The following is a 21,911-nucleotide window of genomic DNA, read 5'->3' on the forward strand; positions in this document are numbered from 1 at the left end:
ACTGACTGGCGCTTTGGGGGTGCAGTAAGAATAAAATACAACACAAGATGCTACAACGCAAAGGGAGCCTGTCCTAGTCGCACAGTCTCCAGCAATATGGTTACAAAGCCTCACATACACGACCGTATCCGTTTCCTGGTCCGCAAAATACGGATGCGGTCCTTGTGCCGTCCCGTTGTTTTCAAAGGTTGCATGGTTGGTCTTTTTTTTTAGGCATTCTATCTTTTTGCAGAACGGACATATGGATGCCGAAAGCACACAGATGATCTGTGCGCTTTCTGCATCCGTATGTCCGCTCCGCAAAAAGATAAGATGTCACATACTTGTTTACAAAATGTGGATGAAGTCAATGGGTCTGCAGAAAATGCGGATGCAACACGGACCGCCAAATGCATACGGTCATGTGCATAAGGCCAACGTGTTTGTTTGCCAAGAGTCCAGTGAGACCTAACAGAAGGAGATCCTACGACTCCCACCTCGGTGTATATGGACTTGCTTGGAGTTGTAGTTCTTTAGCCACCACAATCCTGCTTCACGGCCTCCATTTATTGTCGCATATAGCCAACATTGGAGCATAAGCCAGGAAAGGCAGGCAAGAAAATATTCTTAATCCTTTCCTAGAATCATAGTTCCTGTTAGAAGTAGCGCCCCCCTCTGGTTTAATACAAATCACCACATTGCATCTGGAGCACATGCAGGAGGACAGTCGGGGCCACATCTGTTAAAATTTTTATTTTACTTCAAAGTGAGCGGGCCATGTCTGTCCCATCGCCTGAATTCGTAGTCCATGTCAAAATCAGAGCACACAGTATGAAGTGGAATACTAGAGTCATTCTAGGAGGGCCTAAAGGTACAATGGGAAGAAAAAAAGTGGAATTCAGAATAACAAAGTAGAGTCTCTTTGTATGTAGACGATAGACTTATGAGATTTCCTGAGCCAGTGGAGCATAAGGACAGACGAGAGACAAACATCACACGAATTGATCCCTTCCAGGCGGGGTCGGTTCCTGTATCCAACCCTTCATCCCTCCACAGGTTGTACTATGGATTGTGGAATGGATGATGAGCTCGCTCCTGTACCCTGTCGTGTCTGCTTCTCAGTAGGTTGTGGGCGTGCTGGCGGCTGGTTCTTTACCTGATCACCGTGTTGTTAGCTGCACCTTTGTCCCAAGTTGCGATACAGTCCTTTCCTTTTTTTTTTTTTAAACATTTTTTTTTTTTTCAGTCAATGGTCTGTGCGATCGCCAGAGCCGCTTTATATTGCTAAATGCAGCGCAGCCCTTGTGTGAGCGAGGCTGCAGAACGGTATGGGCACTGAGGGATGATGAGGGTGAGTTATTCCTGCTGGCTGGAGCCAATAAGGGACCTGTATGGAAAAGAGAAAGTCCTATTACACAAGTTTATACCATGACCGTTTTATAAGTAATTCATTATAAACCCCATTAAATGAGTAGGAATCCTTTTCACGTAGTAGGTTTGTATGCAGGACTCTTGTGGACCCTCGATTGGTCTACATCTAGCCGTAGACCCTTGATGGCTTTAGTCACCGAATGCAGCAGCACTCATTACTAATCTGCATTCATCGCTTCATTATATCGCTGCCAAGGGCTTTGCTGAGACATTTGGTGTGAAAATATCCGGAAATTCCTCCTTTTGCTTCATACAACCTCTATGGTCAGTAGGTAAGAGTGCTTTACAACATGGTTTGTGCATTTCAGTAGTAGAGCTATTCCACAAGCTGCACTTTATAGTTTTGGGGTGGGGGGATCATTTGTGGGCTTTGTTTCCTCTGTGCTGCCGGAGGCGTGCTCCTCATCGTAAATCAGGCAGACCTCCGACAGTCTGTGCGTCTGGAGTAAAAACTATTCCAGCCGCATGACTGGAATAGATGGTTAAATTTGTCTGGGCCGAAGTCCTGGCCCCGCCACACCCCAGTAGAGGGCACGGTGCAAAATAAAATGCCATGCGACAAAACATTGTTGCATGGACATTAAAAATGTTACAAAACAGGGCCTTGCACTTTTGGGTCCTGCCAAAAAAGTGTGCTTGGTGAATGACCCCCATTGTATGTTGCCATCAGCCTGGTTTATTGATTGTCTAGTGTTGAGCAAAGTGATCTTCAGATGCTTATCCGGTCGCATTGTTAAAAACTTCGAATAATGCTGCTGTACGCAGGTTGTTCTCTGTACAGTATTAGAATGTTTGGGCTCCGATCAGCCGAAGTTAGTTATTCATGAAGTCGCACGTGACTTTGTTAAATAACTTCGGTATGTTGATTTTTAAAGACAAAAACCACTGTAAAACTTGAAACGGAACTCTGCTTCGGTTCCGACTAGTACCTCGGAACTAAAGCTCAGTTCGGTTTCAAGTTTTAAAATGGTTTTCCCACTTTAAAATCAACTACCGAAGTTATTCAATGAAGTCACGCGTGTCTTTGCGAATAGCTAACTTCGGCTCATCGGAGCCCGTACATTCTAATACTGTACAGAGACGGATCTCCGTACAGTATTCTGAAGTTTTGAACAAAGCGACTTTGGATGAAGCATCCGAAGCTCTCTTCGCTTAACACGAATTGGGTCTGATAATGAGAAGAGTACTTTGAGCCCATGTACACTACACTATGAGACCAGCAGCTGTAGGAAACATTCACCGTAACGGAAACACTTAGGGGAGCCGACCGCAGAATTGTGGGTCGGTATTTTTTTCACAATGGAGTAGATTTGCTAATTCTGTCTAATATATAGACGGTGTAAACAGTTTATCACAGGGGCCCAGCTGAATGATGAATCTGGGGCAGGGCTAGACACCTTTGTCTAACTTTTACACCAACTACTGGTTGGACTACTTTGTGCCATCATTTTGGCACATTTTGTCGTATTTTAAGCCTCGTCCATTTGACAGCAGATTATTCTTAGTGGCACATTTTCTTCACAAATAGGTGTAAAACTTGATGTGGCATAGGAGGAGGTTTACTAAGGAAAATGCCTAATTTTTGCTTCCCTGAATTGTACACTCATAAATTTGTCAGTCTGGCAGGAACATACAGCATTATTAGGCTACTTTCACGCTGGCGTTTTGGCTTTCCGTTTGTGAGATCCTTTCAGGGCTCTCACAAGCGGTCCAATTTGGATCAGTTTTACCCTAATGCAATCTGAATGGAAAAGGATCTGCTCAGAATGCGTCAGTTATCCCCCGTTCCTGTCTCCATTCTGCTTTGGAGACGGACACCAAAACGCTGCTTGCAGCATTTTTGTGTCCGTCTGACGAAACTGAGCCAAACGGATCCGTCCTGACTTACAATATAAGTCAATGGGGATGGATCCGTTTTCTCTGACACAATAGAAAACGGATCCGTCCTCCTTTGACTTTCAATGGTGTTCAAGACGGATCCGTCTTGGCCTATGTTATGGATAATACAAACAGATCCGTTCTGAATGGATGCAGACTGTTGTATTATCTGAACGGATCCGCACCAAACGCAAGTGTGAAAGTAGGATCATTATAATGCTGTGAGTTCATGTCACTGGAGCAGCGTTTAGTCCCAGGAGGTACGGCTGTCGCATGGAGTGTTTCGTGGACTAAATACACTGGACAATTTTTGCACCTCATTCAGCACGGAGATGGGACTTAACATGCACCGAAAGTTTGCTGGTACAATATAGACCAACCAATGCATGGTGTAAACCTATCCAATTGTATAAAGATGCACCACATTTATCATCCACCATGCAAGACGGGCAATTGAAGTTTACATTGTCTGCCAACACAGGATTAGTAAATCTGCACCATTGTAGGTCAGATTGGAGCATTGTACGACACTATCTGGGCACAATCACATTACTAATTTTGCCCCATTATAGGGTGTGATGATTTGAATTCATAGTTGGAAGATGCACGACATCTATCAGAATATACACAAGGTGTCATGCACACGGCTGTGTGGATTACACTCGCACGTTCATTTCTATGGGGCTTCAAAAAAATATTTTAAAAAAAAATGGACTGCACATGGATGTCTTTTGTGTGCTGTCCGTATCTGTATGTCTGTATCAGCCTACAGCAGGGCATTGTGGGAGTTGTAGTTTTGCAACAGCTGGAGGGCTGCAGTTTGAGGGTGCCAGCTTTGGAGAAAGCCTTGAAGAGAACTCTGTCCTGAACTTGTGAACCGGATCTTATATACCAGATATTCTTAGACTGTAGTGAAGACTTTTTGCCAACCCTAATAAAAGGAAATGTTTGAAGAATGTGGATGCGATATTCACTTGCCTGCCAAATAGTTATAGAATTTTTGGAAATGAATGCTGCAGTAACACAATCGGCCACATGGGGTCAGCAAAGTCCTGTAAACTGAATCTATATGGATCAGTGGTTACGTTAGACTGGTGTAGATACAGATTGTTATATAATGACTTGTTCTACCATCTTGTAATATTCCTTGCTTAACTCTAAAACCTGACAACCTGTGAAGAGCTGGTACTTTTTACAGCGGAGGTTTTGTCTCTAAAATGCACAATGTCAGCCCAGAATTCAGGTTAATACATTTTCCCTGCACTGGTAGAAATTTGCTCGCTGAAATGAGCTAAACACGTGAGTTACACAGTATGCCAAACCCTCAGCTGTGAACTGTATTAGGTAAGAGCTCCATGGTGACTTTTGACTGCTCGTAAAATTGTGGCAATACCGTCACTCATTATTTTCCCTATGGAGGAAACGGCTGTGTGAGGCATGGCTCCTGCCACTTATTCCTTATAGGAAAATCATGGGGTTGTGGTGATGAAGATCTCACCTCAGTGGTTGGCCCATGTCACACTTTGGTGGCATTATTGCTAGGATATACCACCAATGTCCCATAGGTGCGGGCCCCCAAAGTGAATGCGGGTGCACTGTGCAAGTGCTCGCTCAGCGCTTTTCAGAACTCCCATAGAAGCCATGCTGCCCATGTACACTGCTAGGTGCCCTCTCTTCACTTTAGGGGCCACAGTTCTAGAGAGCTGCACTAGCTCGTTCCAATATTTGGCCAGTAAAAGGGGAGCTGGGGGCTCGATGATCTTGTGAAAGCATTGTTGATATGGTATCCAAAATCCTAGCTTCTGGGCAGCAGATAGTCCTGTTTTGGAGTATGATCACAGGGTGCAGTTGCGACGAGGGTGTGCCGTGGTTAAGTACCGCTTGGCCGTACGGCCTGCAGCGGGCTCTAATTAAACCTACGTAGACTGCACGGTTTAGTCGGTTCTTCATTAGATAACCAAAAACATATTAGATACCAAAACAAACAGTGTGGGAACATAGCTGAAAACCTATTCAAAAACTCCACACATATATAGTACAAAAACACCTCTTTATTAAGTGTCCACAACTAGACATACTCTGGTAATACCAAAGACAATCATAAAAACATTGCAGGTAGATGCCATCTATGATATAGGATGTACCCCACCAGACTCCGATGCTACATATGTGATATTGTTATAAAGCACTTGTGCAATATTAATTGTACTAGATATAAAGGGCTCGACCCCTAAACATATCCACTATAAAGCATGGCCAAATAGAATGATGTCAGAGACCAACCATCCGCCAACAATAATCTCCATATAATATGGACACTTGATCAGGCTCTGACTTCACAATGGTCAGCTTAGTATGAAAGGGGATCAGCCATTATTCAGTTCGGTCCAAAGGACAATAATCAAACTAAAAAAGGAAAACACATATAAAAAGTGAACACTCACCAATACAGAGCTGGAAGGGGCTTGGAAAACCCCAACGTACGTTTCACTGCGCTTCTTCTGGGCGCCCTTTGGACCGAACTGAATAATGGCTGATCCCCTTTCATACTAAGGCTACTTTCACACTAGCGCTTGATCGGATCCGTTCTGAACGGATCCGATCATATTAATGCAGACGGAGGCTCCGTTCAGTACGGATCCGTCTGCATTCATAACTTAGAAAAATTTCTAAGTGAGCAAGATGCCTGAGCGGATCCGTTCAGACCTTCAATGTAAAGTCAATGGGGGACGGATCCGCTTGAAGATTGAGCCATATGGTGTCATCTTCAAGCGGATCCGTTCCCATTGACTTACATTGTAAGTCTGAACGGATCCGCTCGCCTCCGCACGGCCAGGCGGACAGCTGAACGCTGCAAGCAGCGTTCAGCTGTCCGCCTGGCCGTGCGGAGGCTGAACGCCGCCAGACTGATGCAGTCTGAGCGGATCCGCTCCATTCAGACTGCATCAGGGCTGGACGGAGGCGTTCGGGTCCGCTCGTGAGCTCCTTCAAACGGAGCTCACGAGCGGACCGACGAACGCTAGTGTGAAAGGAGCCTAAGCTGACCATTGTGAAGTCAGAGCCTGATCAAGTGTCCATATTATATGGAGATTATTGTTGGCGGATGGTTGTTCTCTGACATCATTCTATTTGGCCATGCTTTATAGTGGATATGTTTAGGGGTCGAGCCCTTTATATCTAGTACAATTAATATTGCACAAGTGCTTTATAACAATATCACATATTAGAATCGGAGTCTGGTGGGGTACATCCTATATCATAGATGGCATCTACCTGCAATGTTTTTATGATTGTCTTTGGTATTACCAGCGTATAATGAAACAAAGATGAATCCAGCACCGGACGTTTCTTAAGTTGCTTGTTTCTTTATTAAGGCGTATAAAATATATGGTAACAACGTCGGCATCAATCCTCTCACTCCAGAAATAGTCTCCGCATTTCTAACAAAGTTCTTACTCATGACTACAGAAACGCCCAAATACCTGTTAGGCTACTTTCACACTTGCGTTCGGAGCGGATCCGTCTGGTGTCTGCACAGACTGATCCGCTTCTATAATGCAGATGATGGGATCTGTTCAGAACGGAACCGTCTGCATTATATTTTAGAAAAAAGTCTAAGTCTAATTGTTAGTCAGACTGATCCGTCCAGGCTTTACATTGAAAGTCAATGGGGGACGGATCCGTTTGAAATTGCACCATATTGTGTCAACGTCAAACGGATCTGTCCCCATTGACTTGCATTGTAAGTCTGGACGGATCCGTTTGGCTCCGCACGGCCAGGCGGACACGAAAACGCTGCAAGCAGCGTTCAGGTGTCCGCCTGCTGAGCAGAGCGGAGGACAAACGGTGCCAGACTGATGCATTCTGAGCGGATCCGCATCCACTCAGAATGCATTGGGGCTGTATGGATCCGTTCGGGGCCACTTGTGAGAGCCTTCAAACGGAACTCACAAGCGGAGCCCCGAACGCTAGTGTGAAAGTAGCCTAATTTATAGGGAACTATTTCTGATTCCACCTTAATCCAAAAGTAGGGAGGTGAAAGGGAGAAACAGGTGCATAGCTCCACCACCTTCATTAATTAGGGCGTTACTATTGTGACTATCCTGAACACATACATGGTGCATAAAACATGTAACATAAAAAAAAATCACATTGTGTGTGCTTAATAATAAAAACAAGTAGCAAAAAAGTTTCCTGTACCTCCTTTGCGGTTTATAGACTCCAAACTAGAGTCCTATTGCACAAACCGCAAGCATGAGTTTACAAAAAACTGCACAGTCTGAACAGGCATGTGAAAAGCAGTGCTGAATAACTAATTATAATATATAGAGCAGCACTGATGTAATAATCACAGCGTGCGGTGCAGTAATGGTACACATGGCGATGAAGGTATATGCAGGAAATATGGAAAAAATTAACAGAAAAAAAATAATAATGGAACTGTCAGTTATAATACATTCAATAAACGTGCATCAGTTCTTTTCTGAAATTCAAACCAGTTGGGTATCTGGTCTTTAATCTAAAGATCCAAAAGGCTTCTCTTTGTGCCATTAACCTTTTAATATCCCCTCCTTGAGATGGAGTGCTGCCGAGAACGATTATGTATGGTAATAGTGTTTTGCCGTATTGGAGATATTAGTGTAAGATGGATTTGTGATGTAATTTAAATGCTCCAGGATTCTTGTCTTGAATTTCCTAGATGTACTTCCCACATAGAATGCAAAAAATTTGATTTATTATATCACATATATTACCCCTGTGGAGTTGCAATTTATATATGATTTGATAGGAAAATTTGTAGTATGACCCGAATCATGAAAGTTTTTTTTTTTTTTTTTTTTTTTTTTTTTTTTTTTTTTTTTTTTTTTTAGGGACTGCGATACCGCATGTTTTACAAGGGTGACTACCTGCAGCACTTATGTGCATATGCTATAGAACGAGTTTACACTCCATCTCGAGGAGGGGATATTAAAAGGTTAATTGCACAAAGAGAAGCCTTTTGGATATTTAGATTGAAGACCAGATACCCAACTGGTTTGAATATATTATAACTGACAGTTCCATTTATTTATTAAATTTTTTATTTTATTTTTTCCATATTTCCTGCATATACCTTCATCGCCATGTGTACCATTACTGCACTGCACGCTGTGATTATTACATCAGTGCTGCTCTATATATTATAATTAGTTATTCAGCACTGCTTTTCACATGCCTGTTCAGACTGTGCAGTTTTTTGGTTTTTGTAAACTCATGCTTGCGGTGTGTGCAATAGGACTCTAGTTTGGAGTCTATAAACCGCAAAGGAGGTACAGGAAACTTTTTTGCTACTTGTTTTTATTATGGAGCACACACAATGTGTTTGTTTTTTTTTTATATGTTACATGTTTTATGCACCATGTATGTGTTCAGGATAGTCACAATAGTAACGCCCTAATTAATGAAGGTGGTGGAGCTATGCACGCTTTCTCCCTTTCTCCTCCCTACTTTTGGATTAAGGTGGAATCAGAAATAGTTCCCTATAAATTACAGGTTTTTGGGCATTTCTGTAGTCATGAGTAAGAACATTTTTGTTAGAAACCCATAGACTATTTCTGGAGTGAGAGGATTGATGCCGACGTTGTTACCATATATTTTATACGCCTTAATAAAGAAACAAGCAACTTAAGAAACTTCCGGTGCTGGATTAATCTTTGTTTCCTTTTAGGGCCCTTTCACACGGGCGAGTATTCCGAGCGGGTTGAACGTATTGCACCCGCACTGAATCATGACCCATTCATTTCTATGGGGCTGTGCACACGAGCAGTAATTTTCATGCATCACTTGTGCGTTGCGTGAAAATCGCAGCATGCTCTATATTCTGCGTTTTTCACGCAACGCAGGCCCCATAGAAGTGAATGGGGTCGCCTGAAAATCACAAGCATCCGCAAGCCAGTGTGGAAGCGGTGCGATTTTCACACATGGTTGCTAGGTGACAATCGGGCTGGCGACCCGATCTGTATTATTTTCCCTTATAACATGGTTATAAGGGAAAATAATAGCATTCTGAATACAGAATGCAAAGTAAAATAGTGATGGAGGGGTTAAAAATATAAAATAAAATTAACTCACCGAGTCCACTTGATCGCGTAGTTGCGAATCTGTCTTCTTTAATGTTGAGCTGGCGGCTAAGGACATGTGGTGACATCACATCACATGATCCAATCACATGGTCCCTCACCATGGTAATGAACCATGTGATTGGACCATGTGATGAGCACAGTGACGTCATCAAAGGTCCTATTCCTGTGCACAGCAAAGAAGACAGAAGAGATGCCGGCTGCGCGATCAAGTGGATTAAGGTGAGTTAAATTTTATTTTATTTTTTTAACCCCTCCAGCGCTATTGTACTATGCATTCTGTATAACCATGTTATAAGGGAAAATAATACAATCTACAGAACACCTAACCCAAACCCGAACTTCTGTGAAGAAGTTCGGGTACCAAACATGCCGATTTTTCTCACGCGCGTGCAAAACGCATTACAATGTTTTGCACTCACGCGGAGAAATCACACATTTTCCCGCAACGCACCCGCATCTTATCCGGGCAAAAAACATGACGCCCGTGTGAAAAAGGCCTTACATTTGGAGGTCTTACCTGTGGTTTCCGTGCACCTGGGGGATTACAACAAGGATAGCAATTCAAGGTGAGCTGGATATCTCTACTATGGACTATTACCAGCGTATGTCTAATTGGGGACACTTAATAAAGATGTGTTTTTGTACTATATATGTGTGGAGTTTTTGAATAGGTTTTCGGTTCTTCATTGTTAACAGCTGAGCAGTATTGAAGGTGCCACGTGGCCATTAACATTGCAAAGCGCCTAACAACAGTGCAGCCTTCGTTCGTTTAATTAGCGCCCGTGCAGCCCTGCCATGTCGGCTGACCTTTAAGAGGGTCTGTACACACTTACGGTATGTCTCTGTAAAGAAGAATGTTCCCATTCACTGACAGCAAACAGGTCTTGAGTGAGCACAGTTCTCTGCTTTGTGAATGAGGCGATAAGCTAGGCTGAGATTATCAAGTATGTATAAAGCTATGCATTATGTAGCATATCAAAGGGATTTCCCGCTTACAATAAATGCTGCTCATACAGTAGTAACGATCAAAAAACACTACAGTCCTCTAATGTTCAGTGTACAGTTATGGAGTCTTGTGGCTGCAGCCTCAAAGACTAGGGAAGCCGTGTAGGAGCACCAAGTAACTAGAGCCCGCCCTCTGTGCACTTAAATCCTAATTTCCAAATTTCTAAAAACCCATTTTATAAATGCAGCAATGCATCAGAGAAAGAAAGCTATATATATATATATATATATTTTTTTTTTTTTTTTTTCCAGCAGCCTTACCAAGCATTATAACTAGTTTAATAGGGTTGATCCTGCTTACACATGACCTTTTATATGGGTGTTCCCGTCTGGGACATTTATGGCTTATCCTAGCAATATGCCATCAATGTCCGATAGTTCATCCCTCTGGGACCTGCACCTATCTAGAGAATGGGAGCACACTGAGCATGTGTGGCGTGCTCTCCCTTCATTGCTATGGGACTCTCAGAAATAGCAGAGCCAGCACTTGCCTATTTTTGAAACTCCCATGGTGTGAATGGACGGTGGCAGGGAATGGGTCCGGTGCATTTTGTGGTGCAGATTGCAGTGAATGGGTCCTATGTTCGCCTACAGTGGCCCTACGGTCAGTGCCCGTGCATTACGGGCCCGTCTGACGCACTTTCGTGTGCATGAGCCCTAAAGCTGTGCAGTATGGCCAAAAGTGTGTGGATATCCCTCATGATTATTTAGAGTAGGTTTCCGCCACATTGCATTCCATTCAGTCATTTCAAACAAGTGCATAAAATAACGCAGCGTAACGCTGGTGGTGGAATGGGTTGTATGGCAGAGCTCAGTACGGAGTCTGTCACACATCAGGGATGACATCCGTGACAAGATCATCAGTGGTTCATCCTTAGAGAGTCTGTGTTCAGTCCATGCATTGCTCTCCATGTGTCATCCGTATTCCACGAACACTGCTAGGCTAAAAATGGAATATCCAGAGCGTCTACTATCAATGGTCCATGGATTTCAGAGACTGTAATGTGCATGAGGGATCCATAGTCATGGACAAAATAGGGCATGCTTCTGCAGTGTCACCTTGGACTAAAGGTCCATGGAAAACCACTACAATGTGAAGACAGGCATTAAAGTTAACGGGTACGCGTGGAGACCACGTCTAAAACCCCTGGTCACATCCTTAGTGAACGTTTCCAGCAAAGAACAGCCTGCCCGTGCTCACCGTATCTGGCATTGCTGGATCCCTATTGACTATAATAGGATCTGCTGGATCACCTCTAACAGAGATGTCAACACAGCCTAACTGACGTGTGCTGTACTTTAGTTAGCTGTAAGGCTCTGTACACACTGCGCTTCAGCCTTCCTTCGGAGGTATACATGGGAGGATTTTCAAACTAATACCTTCGACAGAAGGCTGGAATATACGGTGCTGGGTGGGCATCCAGTGGTTTATGTTATCAATAGGCTCCCATTGTAAAAAAAAAAATGTACACCATGCTGTATACTTTTTCTCTCCTTAGGGTACTGTCACACTAGCGTTATTCTTTTCCGGCATTGAGTTCCATCCTAGGGGCTCAATACTGGAAAATAAATAATCCGTTTTATCCTAATACATTCTGAATGGAAAAGTATTTTTGACTGTTCAGGACGGAGATAATACCGTAGCATGAAAAAAATAAACAACAGAACACTTGCCGGAATGCCGGATCCGGAATTTTTTCCTATTGACATGCATTAATGCCGGATCCGGCATCGCGGTCTGCGCATGCTCAGACCCCAAAAAATGTGAAAAAAATAAATGCCGGATGCGTATTTCCAGATGACACCAGAGAGACGGATCCGGCATTTCAATGCATTTGTCATACGGACCAGGATCCTGATCCGTCTGACAAATGCCATCAGTTTGCATACGTTTTGACGGATCCGGCCGGCAGTAAAAAATAGAGGCTAGAAATTTTTAATGTGGAAAAAACAAAAACATGAAATTGCAAAAATTTTCTGATAAATATTTTGGGGTGAAATTTATCACTAGTGTTATACCATCCAAATTTGCACTGTTCGGTGTAAGTCTAGGATAGGTCTGCAGCAATGTCAATTGCCAGAACATAACTCAGGAGGACTCCAATGGCGAGCCACACAGCAGGGGGTCCTGAGCCACTGAGTTGGGGACCATTGCTGTGTACAGCCAAAAACAAATGGATATGTTCTAATGTGGGGTGAACAGATTAAAGGGGTATTCCCTTCTCAGGCAATGGGGGCATATCGCTCGGATATGTCCCATTGTCTGAAAGGTGTGGGTCCCTATTTCAAAAATGGAGCGGGTACGGTGGTGTCTGGAGGATCCCAGCTTTCCCACCAAGCAGCCACCGCTCCCATTCATTTCTATGGGGTAGATGGATCTTTTCGGTGGCCCCATAGAAATGAATGGAGGGCAGCCACTCCTTGACTTCACTGGCTGCGTTTACGAGATCAGTGCAGGTCCCAGAGGTAAGACCCACACACGCAGACATGTCCTTGCGATATGCCCCCGTTGTCTGAGATGGGAATACCTCTTTAAGGGCTATCACAGTGAAGTGGAATCATCCAGGGGTAACAGCCTGGCTATTGTCACGTCTATTGCTACAGGCCTTCAAAGTGGAAATGACATCAGGACAAGAAATGAGCAGCAGGAGCTTTATGAAATGGGTTTTGAGCAGCTGGACACAAGCCTACGATCACTGTTCTCAATGCCAAGTGCTGGCTGGAGTGGTATAAAGCACGTCGTCACTGGGCTCTGGAGTGCTGAATAACAATTCACTCTCTGGCAGTCTGATGGGTGAATCTGGTTGGGTGGATGCCCAGAGAACGCTACCTAGCAGATTGCATAGTATGGTCATGGTATTAGGGTACTTTCACACTTGCGTTATTCTTTTCCGGTATTGAGTTCCGTCCTAGGGGCTCTATGCGAGGAAAAGAACTGATCAGTTTTATCCTAATGCATTCTGAATAGAGAGCAATCCGTTCAGTGTGCATCAGGATGTCTTACGGTTCAGTCACTCCTACGGTATTTGGCCAGAGAAAATACTGCAGCATGCTGCAGTATTTTCTCTGTCCAAAATTCCGGAACACATGCTGGATCCGGCATTATTTACCATTGAAATGCATGAATGTCGGATCTGGCACCAAGTGTTCCGGCAAAACGGTACTGGTGTTCTGGTCCGGATCCATTTTTTCTGGATGACACCGGAGAGACGGATCTGGTGTTTCAATGCATTTGTTAGACGGATCCGGATTCGTCTACAAATGATAACCATTTGCACACGGATTTCCGGATCCGGCAGGCAGTTCCAGTGACTGAACTGCCTGCCGGATCTTCACAATGCAAGTGTGAAAGTACCCTTAGGCAGTTTTTTTTTTTTTTAGGGTTTGGCCCCTATTTCCAGCAAAGGTCAATACCAATGCTACAACATAGACAACACAATTGTATGATTCCAGCAGTTTGGAGAAGGCCCTTTGCTCTCCCAGCATGTCTGCACAAAGCAAGGTCCATAAAGACATGGAGTCATGAGTTTAACATGGAGGAGCCCTGTATCTGCAGACTCCCTACCTCAATGAACCCATCAATCCTTTAGGACAGGGATGCTCAACCTGCGGCCCTCCAGCTGTTGTAAAACTACAACTCCCACAATGCCCTGCTGTAGGTTGATAGCTGTAGGCTGTCCGAGAATGCTGGGAGTTGTAGTTTTGCAACAGCTGGAGGGCTGCAGGTTGAGCATGCCTGCTTTAGGATGTAGTGAAATACACACCGTGAGCCAGGTCTCGGCCATCATTAGTGCCTGACGTTATAAATGCCCTTTTGGCTGAATGGTCACAAACTCCAACACACACTCCAAAAAGCCTTCCCAGAAGAATGGAGACTGTTAAAGCTGCAGAAGGGGCCCAACTCCATGTTAACACCTGTGCATTAGGAAGGTGTCCACGCACTTTTGGCCGCCTACAGAACACTGACTGCCCACAGGACATATGCGTAACTTCGTAAACTTTAGTACAGTGTAACATCAACATGACCGTATTTTGTATCCATGCAAAAAAAAAAAAAAACAGACAGCACACAGATGTTTTCTGTGTGCTGTCCACATCCGTGTGTCCGCAAATTATAGAACATGTCCTATTCTTGTCCGTATTATGGACATAGTCATTTCTAGTAATGGGAGTAAGAAAAATGCAGATTGCACACAGAAAGTGTCTATTTTTTTCAGATCAGTAGTTTGTGGACCGTAATACAGACACGATAGTCTGTATAAGGCCTAAGGGTAACTTAAAATGCAGCAAGTTTATTTTGCAGAAATGTCTGCAGCTCAAAACCTGAGCTTATTCTGGCCTTTGAAGTCCAGGAGGCGGTCCTATCAGCGACTGACAGCCTTCCCTCTATGAGGAGGAGGTCCTATCAGTGACTGACAGCCTTCCCTCTGTGAGGAGGCGGTCCTATTAGTGACTGACAGCCTTCCCTCTATGAGGAGGCGGTCCTATCAGTGACTGACAGCCTTCCCTCTATGAGGAGGCGATCCTATCAGTGACTGACAGCCTTCCCTCTATGAGGAGGCAGTCCTATCAGTGACTGACAGCCTTCCCTCTATGAGGAGGCGGTCCTATAAGTGACTGACAGCCTTCCCTCTATGAGGAGGCAGTCCTATCAGTGACTGACAGCCTTCCCTCTATGAGGAGGCGGTCCTATCAGTGACTGACAGCCTTCCCTCTATGAGGAGGCAGTCCTATCAGTGACTGACAGCCTTCCCTCTATGAGGAGGAGGTCCTATCAGTGATTGACAGCCTTCCCTCTGTGAGGAGGCGGTCCTATCAGTGACTGACAGCCTTCCCTCTGTGAGGAGGCGGTCCTATCAGTGACTGACAGCCTTCCCTCTATGAGGAGGAGGTCCTATCAGTGATTGACAGCCTTCCCTCTATGAGCTCGTCCATGTATGTTGTGTCTGTGTGTACGAGCGCGTCCGTGTATGTGGTGTCTGTGTGTACAAGCGCGTCCATGCATGAGGTATCTGTGTGTATGAGCACGTCCGTGTATGTGGTGACGTGTGTCCATGACAGAACTGTATAGGGCACCTATGGCTGCAGTATAAAAGGTATAGAGACAAATCCTTGTGGTTATGTAGAGGTAAATCAGACATGTCTATTATAATTACAGCGCAGGTTTAAAGGGGTTGAGTTAAAGTGTTAAAAAACAATAGTCACGCTAAAAATGACAGTAAAATAAATATAAAAAAGTCACAAAATCGCCATATGAGTGGGGTTAGCACAAAAGGAGGGGGTTTGTGAAGAAGTGTGTGGGGGGAGTGCTGCCCAGTCAGATCTAGCTACGCCTCGGGGTTGACTGTCAGGTACTTACATATTGGAAGCAGCGATCAGCGCTTCTCTCCCTGGAGAGGCTGCACACACCCGGATCTAAAGACACAGAAATGTCACATCTGTTATATTACAGCTAGTGGATACAATCTAAACATCTTCCTTGTGAGCGACCGGCTTCCTATTTATTGCAATCATCACTTGATACAATAAAATTCTTTATCCATTCACTTATCGGGGGCGATATTATCATGGAAGTCTAAAAGGTAGCTTGCTGCTACAAAGCAACCATGGAGATTAGAGATGAGTGAATTTCTTGAAATTAGTTTTGTGTCCAATGCAGCAAATTTTTTAAAAAATTTGATTCAAATCAAAAGTGCTCTAATGGGCCAGTATATGACACACTGAAGGTTTCCTAAGACTCTCTCGTTATTCTCTTTTTTTTTAATGTTTGCTCTCCCCTCCTCCTTTAAGCTCTTTAAAGCAATGACGGCAATAGCAAAAAAGGTCAGATTTACACTGACATATACAGCTATGGGTAAAGCTTGCTTGAGAGGGCTAACAAACTGCATCGCTAAAAACACCATGCACCATCGCATGTGCTATGTTTTTTCATACTTGAAAACGTTAAAAAAAATTGTCTCTTATTAGGGGCAGATGGTGTTTAAACACACATGGTATAAAAATACAAAATAAACGTGGCTTTTTGGGAACAAGTGTCCAAAAATTATGCCCTGGTGGGGCAGTATACTGCCAGAAGAAACAATGGCTTGTTCTGCGCAAGCCTCCAAAAACTATGCATTAAAGGGTGCAGAATGTATGTATTTCTACACACACAAGTGTTGATTGTCAGAAGAAAGATTGCCTCGTTCTGAAATTTAATTAGCCAGAAAAAAATCTTCCTTTTATTTGGGAGCAGCAGCAGCACAGTGTGGATGTGGAACAGGTAAGGCTTGTTTCACATTTGTGTTTGACAAATCCAGCTGGGTGCTGCCAGAATTCTGTCCGGCCCCATTATCTATAATTGAGACTGGCAGAGATCCGGCCACAACCTGGCAAATATGCCAAAAATTAACCAGACGAAAACCGTTGTGCGCAAAGGTTTTTGTCTGGCCGATTCTTGGCACGTTTGCCATGTTGTGGCAGGATCTCCATCAGTCCCCATTATAGTTAATGGGGCCGTCAGGTATCAGGTACCGTCCAGACATCTCTGGCAGGCTGCTCCCTGCCGGAATAGCCTGCCGGAGATGTCTTACGCAAATGTGAAACAAGCTGAAGTTGTGTAGGGGTAATAGTGGTAGCAGCACAGCATGGAATAGACAAGACAGGTTATGTGTTTTCGGCTCTGTTGGGGTAGAGTTAGTAGTAGTGGCGGCTGTGTAGGGGTAACAATAGATGGATTTGCAACAGGCAGCGGTGGTGGCAGTGGCCATGTGGTATGGAACATGATGGCAGGCAGACAGCGGCAGTGGTGTGATGGAAGAGGTAATAAATAGTACAATGCATCCACTAACACAGGTATACCAATGCAATTATTGCAGTAAAATGTTGTTTGCTGTAACTTCACAGTATCTTGATATAATCCAATACATTATTGAAATGAATTAGACCCCTTTCACACAAGCGTGGGTGCAATGTGTGATGTCAACGCATAGCACCCGCACTGAATCCTGCCCCTCTCATTTCTATGGGTCTGTGTACATGAGCGGTTCTTTTGACGCATCCGTTCTGCGTTGCTTGAAAAACGCAGCATGTTCTATATTCTGCGTTTTTCATGCAGCCCTGGCCCCATAGAAGGGAATGGGGCTTGAGTGAAAAACGCATTGCATCCGGAAGCAAGTGCAGATGCGATGCGTTTTTCACTGATGGTTGCTAGGAGATGCTGTTTGTAAACCTTCCGTTTTTTATCACGCGTGTGAAAAATGCATCAAAACGCATTGCACCCGCACGGAAAAAACTCGACAACTGAACGCAATCGCAGTCAAAACTGACTGAACTTGCTTGCAAAATGGTGCGAGTTTCAGTGAACGCATCCGGACCTAATCCGTCACGCTCATGCGAAAGAGGCCTTACTGAAGAAAAAGGGGCAATTGCTCAGCGTTTGCTGCAGAATGTACGCTGGAGGTGCTGGCAATAAGCTTATGAACTGTAGAAACTTGGAGTTTTTCACAACAAATGGCTGGCTGGCCATTTACAGAAAAAAATGAAGTTGTTGCAGGATTTTGTAATGCAGAACTTGCCAGCAGCGGTATGAAACACACAACCAGGCTCTATACATTCCCTAATAAAAGCCTAAATCTACCACTATAAAACCCCAAATATACTACTATATTCTCCATATCACACCTAGACTGCTAGCAGACAGCCAAAACACATGCTTTCAGATCGTAAGGTGAGCACAGAATGGTGTGTACGGAGGTGTGAGCAAAAGGACCTGCCAGAATCCTACCTTCTAATTGGCTGATCAGGCTGTCAGTCTTAGAGCCAATCAAGGCTAGCCCTCCTCCCAGGGTCATGTGATTCATCATCTTCATCCACCCTCCTTGTTTTCCCCAATAATTTTCAGAGTAAAATGGCACTGGGACAGTTTTTGCGTGATTTGTCCAAAACAAATATCCAAAACTTCATATATGTTTGGCAGACAATTTTTTGTGAAATTCAGAACAAATGCAATTTGTTCAGAATCAGTTCGCTCATCTCTAATGTAGATGAAAAACGTACATGATTTCTGATATTTAAGGACACTATACTGATAGGGAGCGTTCCACAGGATTGGTGCTTAGCAAACGTGTTGCCAATTTTCTAAAAGGGTTAAAAAAAAAAACTGATTCTGAAAAAAAAACTGAAGGTTTTCTAAGAGATGCTATCTTGGAGTACCTCAATGAAAATAACCAAATAACGCCATATCAGCATGACTTCATGAGGGATCGGTCATGTCAAACTAATGTAATCAGTTTCTATGAGGAGGTAAGTTCTAGACTTGACAGCGGCGAATCAATGGATGTCGTATATCTGGACTTCTCCAAAGCATTTGACACTGTACCACATGAAAGGTTAGTATATAAAATGAGAATGCTCGGACTGGGAGAAAACATCTGTATGTGGGTAAGTAACTGGCTCAGTAATAGAAAAGAGAGGGTGGTTATTAACGGTATACACTCAGATTGGGTCACTGTCACTAGTGGGGTACCTCAGGGGTCAGTATTGGGCCCTAGTGATCTTGTATAAGACTTGCACAGTAAAATATACATTTTTGCAGATGACACTTAACTGTGTAAAGTAATTAACACGGAAGAGGACAGTATACTACTACAGAGGATAGTATACTGTGTGTGTGTATATATATATATATATCATATATATATAAATACACTACAGAGGACAGTATACTGCTACAGAGGGATCTGGATAGATTGGAGGCTTGGGCAGATAAGTGGCAGATGAGGTTTAACACTGACAAATGTAAAGTTATACACAGGGGAAGGAATAATGCAAGTCAACCGTACATACTAAATGGTAAAACACTCGGTAACACTGACATGGAAAAGGATCTAGGAATTTTAATAAACAGCAAACTAAGCTGCAAAAACCAGTGTCAGGCAGCTGCTGCCAAGGCCAATAAGATAATGGGTTGCATCAAAAGCAGCATAGATGCCCGTGATAAGAACATAGTCCTACCACTTTACATGGAGTACTGTGTACAGTTCTGGGCTCCAGTGAATAAGGCAGACATAGCAGAGCTGGAGAGGGTCCAGAGGAGGGCAACTAAAGTAATAACTACAGGCAACTACAGTACCCTGAAAGATTATCAAAATTAGGGTTATTCACTTTAGAAAAAAGACGACTGAGGGGAGATCTAATTACTATGTATAAATATATCAGGGGTCAGTACAGAGATCTATCCCATCATCTATTTATCCCCAGGACTGTGACTGTGACGAGGGGACATCCTATGCGTCTGGAGGAAAGAAGGTTTCTACACAAACATAGAAGAGGATTCTTTACGGTAAGAGCAGTGAGACTATGGAGCTCTCTGCCTGAGGAGGTGATGATGGTGAGTACAATAAAGGAATTCAAGAGGGGCCTGGATGTATTTCTGGAGTGTAATAATATTACAGGATATAGCTACTAGAGAGGGGTCGCTGATCCAGGGAGTTATTCTGATTGGAGTTGGGAAGAAATCCTCTAAAGTGGGGAAAATTGTCTTCTACCTCACATGTGTCCTACTTCTGACTGTTATTTTTCATGCAAAAAGTGCACCAAAAATTGACGGTGTATCCTCAGTATTGGCTATCATTAGCTAATCAGCAGGGTCGGACACTTTGCACCCTCGCCGATCAGCTGTCCGGATGTAGCTCCTTCGATGAAAGTTAGTGCCAGAACTACACAGCTCCTGTCAACTGTGCCGGGGACAGAACTCGCGCCTGCTGCGCTGCTCCCATTCACTTCAATAGGAGCAGTACAGTAGTAACGCGCCTTCCTCCACTGTACAGCTGACAGGGTTGTGTAGTTCTGCTGCATACATCGGGCTAGATCTGAACAGCTTATCGGTGGGGGTGTGAGGTGTCCAACCCCTGCCGATCAGCTAGTGATGGCCAGTCCTGAGGATAGACCATCACTGAATCAAAGGTGGACAAACCCTTTTAAACAGAATCCTTTCAGAACTTCTCACCTGTAAGTGGTACCATTCAGATCCATGTTGGTCCCCGTTTGGTCAAGTGTAGGCCACTGTGTTGCCACTAAAAATTCTTTGTTCACACAGTTTCTGAGGCTATCTGGAACTCGACCTTTTGAAGAAACGAAATGCGAATAGTTAAGTAGAAAAGAACATGATCCTGTCACCCTATCTGTACCACCGAGGAGCCAGAAAACCGCCCTCCCGTATGGGGGCTGTAGAGAAGGAATAACCAAGTGGACTAAACGGGACTTCTACTCCAGAACGTCCTACTGACTACAGTTCTTCAATGGGACAGAAAGGATCCAGCATCAGCTCCTGTGCATCGTGTTTAATCTCAGCTCTGCAGCCAATCAGTTAGGGTATGTTTAGGAATCTTTTTTTTATTTATTATTTGCTGGGGATTCTGCCAAGTTTTCCACTCTGAAATTTGCATAAAAAATACATGGAAAAAAACTATGTGAACATAGCTATCAGTGAATTTCTTTCCCTGACTAAAGGTATTTCCCCTTCGCAACAGGAGCAGAGTTGCCAACCGTCCAGAAATTTCTGAACAGTCCGTAAAAATTGGTGACTTTTTTCCTGTGCCCGTTAAAATAATAAATGTGCCCGTGATTTTTTTGAGGCTGGTGGTTCTTGACTGGATTATTTTGGTGGCAATTCACATCATTTTACAGCTCACAGTAAGGCCTCTTCCACACGGGCGTGGTCGTTCTGCGGCACGGGCACAGTCCGTGTGGCAGCGGATCTATTCACTTGAATGGGTTTGCGATCCGGCCGTTCCGCAAAAAGATAGGACATGTTCTATCTCTTTGCGGAACGGAAGTACGGGACGAAACCCCACGGAAGCACTCCGTAGTGCTTCCGTAGGGTTCCATTTCGTGGTTCCATTCCGCATCTCCGGATTTGCGGACACATTTAAGTAAATAGGTCCACATCTGTGATTCGGAATGCCCACGGAACGGCACTCCTGTATTGCGGATCTGCAAATGTGGTCCGCAATACGCCAACGGGGCGCACACGCACGTGTGAAAGACGCCTAAATGCTGGTAATGAGTTCTTATCAGTATATTGAGCTGTAGACATGTATTAGGGTACTTTCACACTAGCGTTGTTCGGAACTGCCTGCCAGATCTGACAAACCGTATACAAACTAAATAACCGAAATACCGGATCCCTCTCATCCAGAATAACGGATCCGGTATTAAAAATTTTTCAAAGGTCAAACGCAAAATAGCTCTTCCTATGCTTCTCCCAGTGCATACGCAGACTGGAAAACCGGATCTGGCAACACGGCAGTTTCCGGAACACTTGCTAACTGATCCGGCATTAATACATCTCTATGGAAATTAATGCCGGATCCGGCAAGTGCGGTAGTGTTCCGGGATTTTGTCCGGTCAAATACCGTACAAGGGATGGAACGGAAGACACCCTGATGTATACTGAACGGATTGCTTTCCATTTAGAATGCATCAGGACAAAACTGATGCGTTTTTTTCCGGTAT

The 21,911-nt window shown here is 44.0% G+C and overlaps 1 protein-coding gene across 5 annotated transcripts in view; it reads right to left on the bottom strand.

Annotated features, from left to right (window-relative positions):
- Window positions 1-716: 716 nt before the first annotated feature.
- CTBP2 (C-terminal binding protein 2) overlaps window positions 717-21,911 on the bottom strand; it is a 117,396-nt gene continuing 96,201 nt past the window's right edge. For all 5 annotated transcript variants that reach the window (XM_044296103.1, XM_044296101.1, XM_044296102.1 and 2 more), the window contains 3 exons: window positions 20,404-20,518; window positions 15,775-15,830; window positions 717-1,366 (listed from right to left, as the gene is read on the bottom strand). In XM_044296103.1, coding sequence (XP_044152038.1) covers window positions 15,791-15,830; window positions 20,404-20,518 — 155 coding nt within the window. In that variant the 3' untranslated portion in view covers window positions 717-1,366; window positions 15,775-15,790. The remainder of the gene's footprint in view (window positions 1,367-15,774; window positions 15,831-20,403; window positions 20,519-21,911) is intronic.

This window comes from Bufo gargarizans, chromosome 6 (genome assembly GCF_014858855.1).
Source record: "Bufo gargarizans isolate SCDJY-AF-19 chromosome 6, ASM1485885v1, whole genome shotgun sequence".
NCBI classification, from domain to species: domain Eukaryota; kingdom Metazoa; phylum Chordata; class Amphibia; order Anura; family Bufonidae; genus Bufo; species Bufo gargarizans.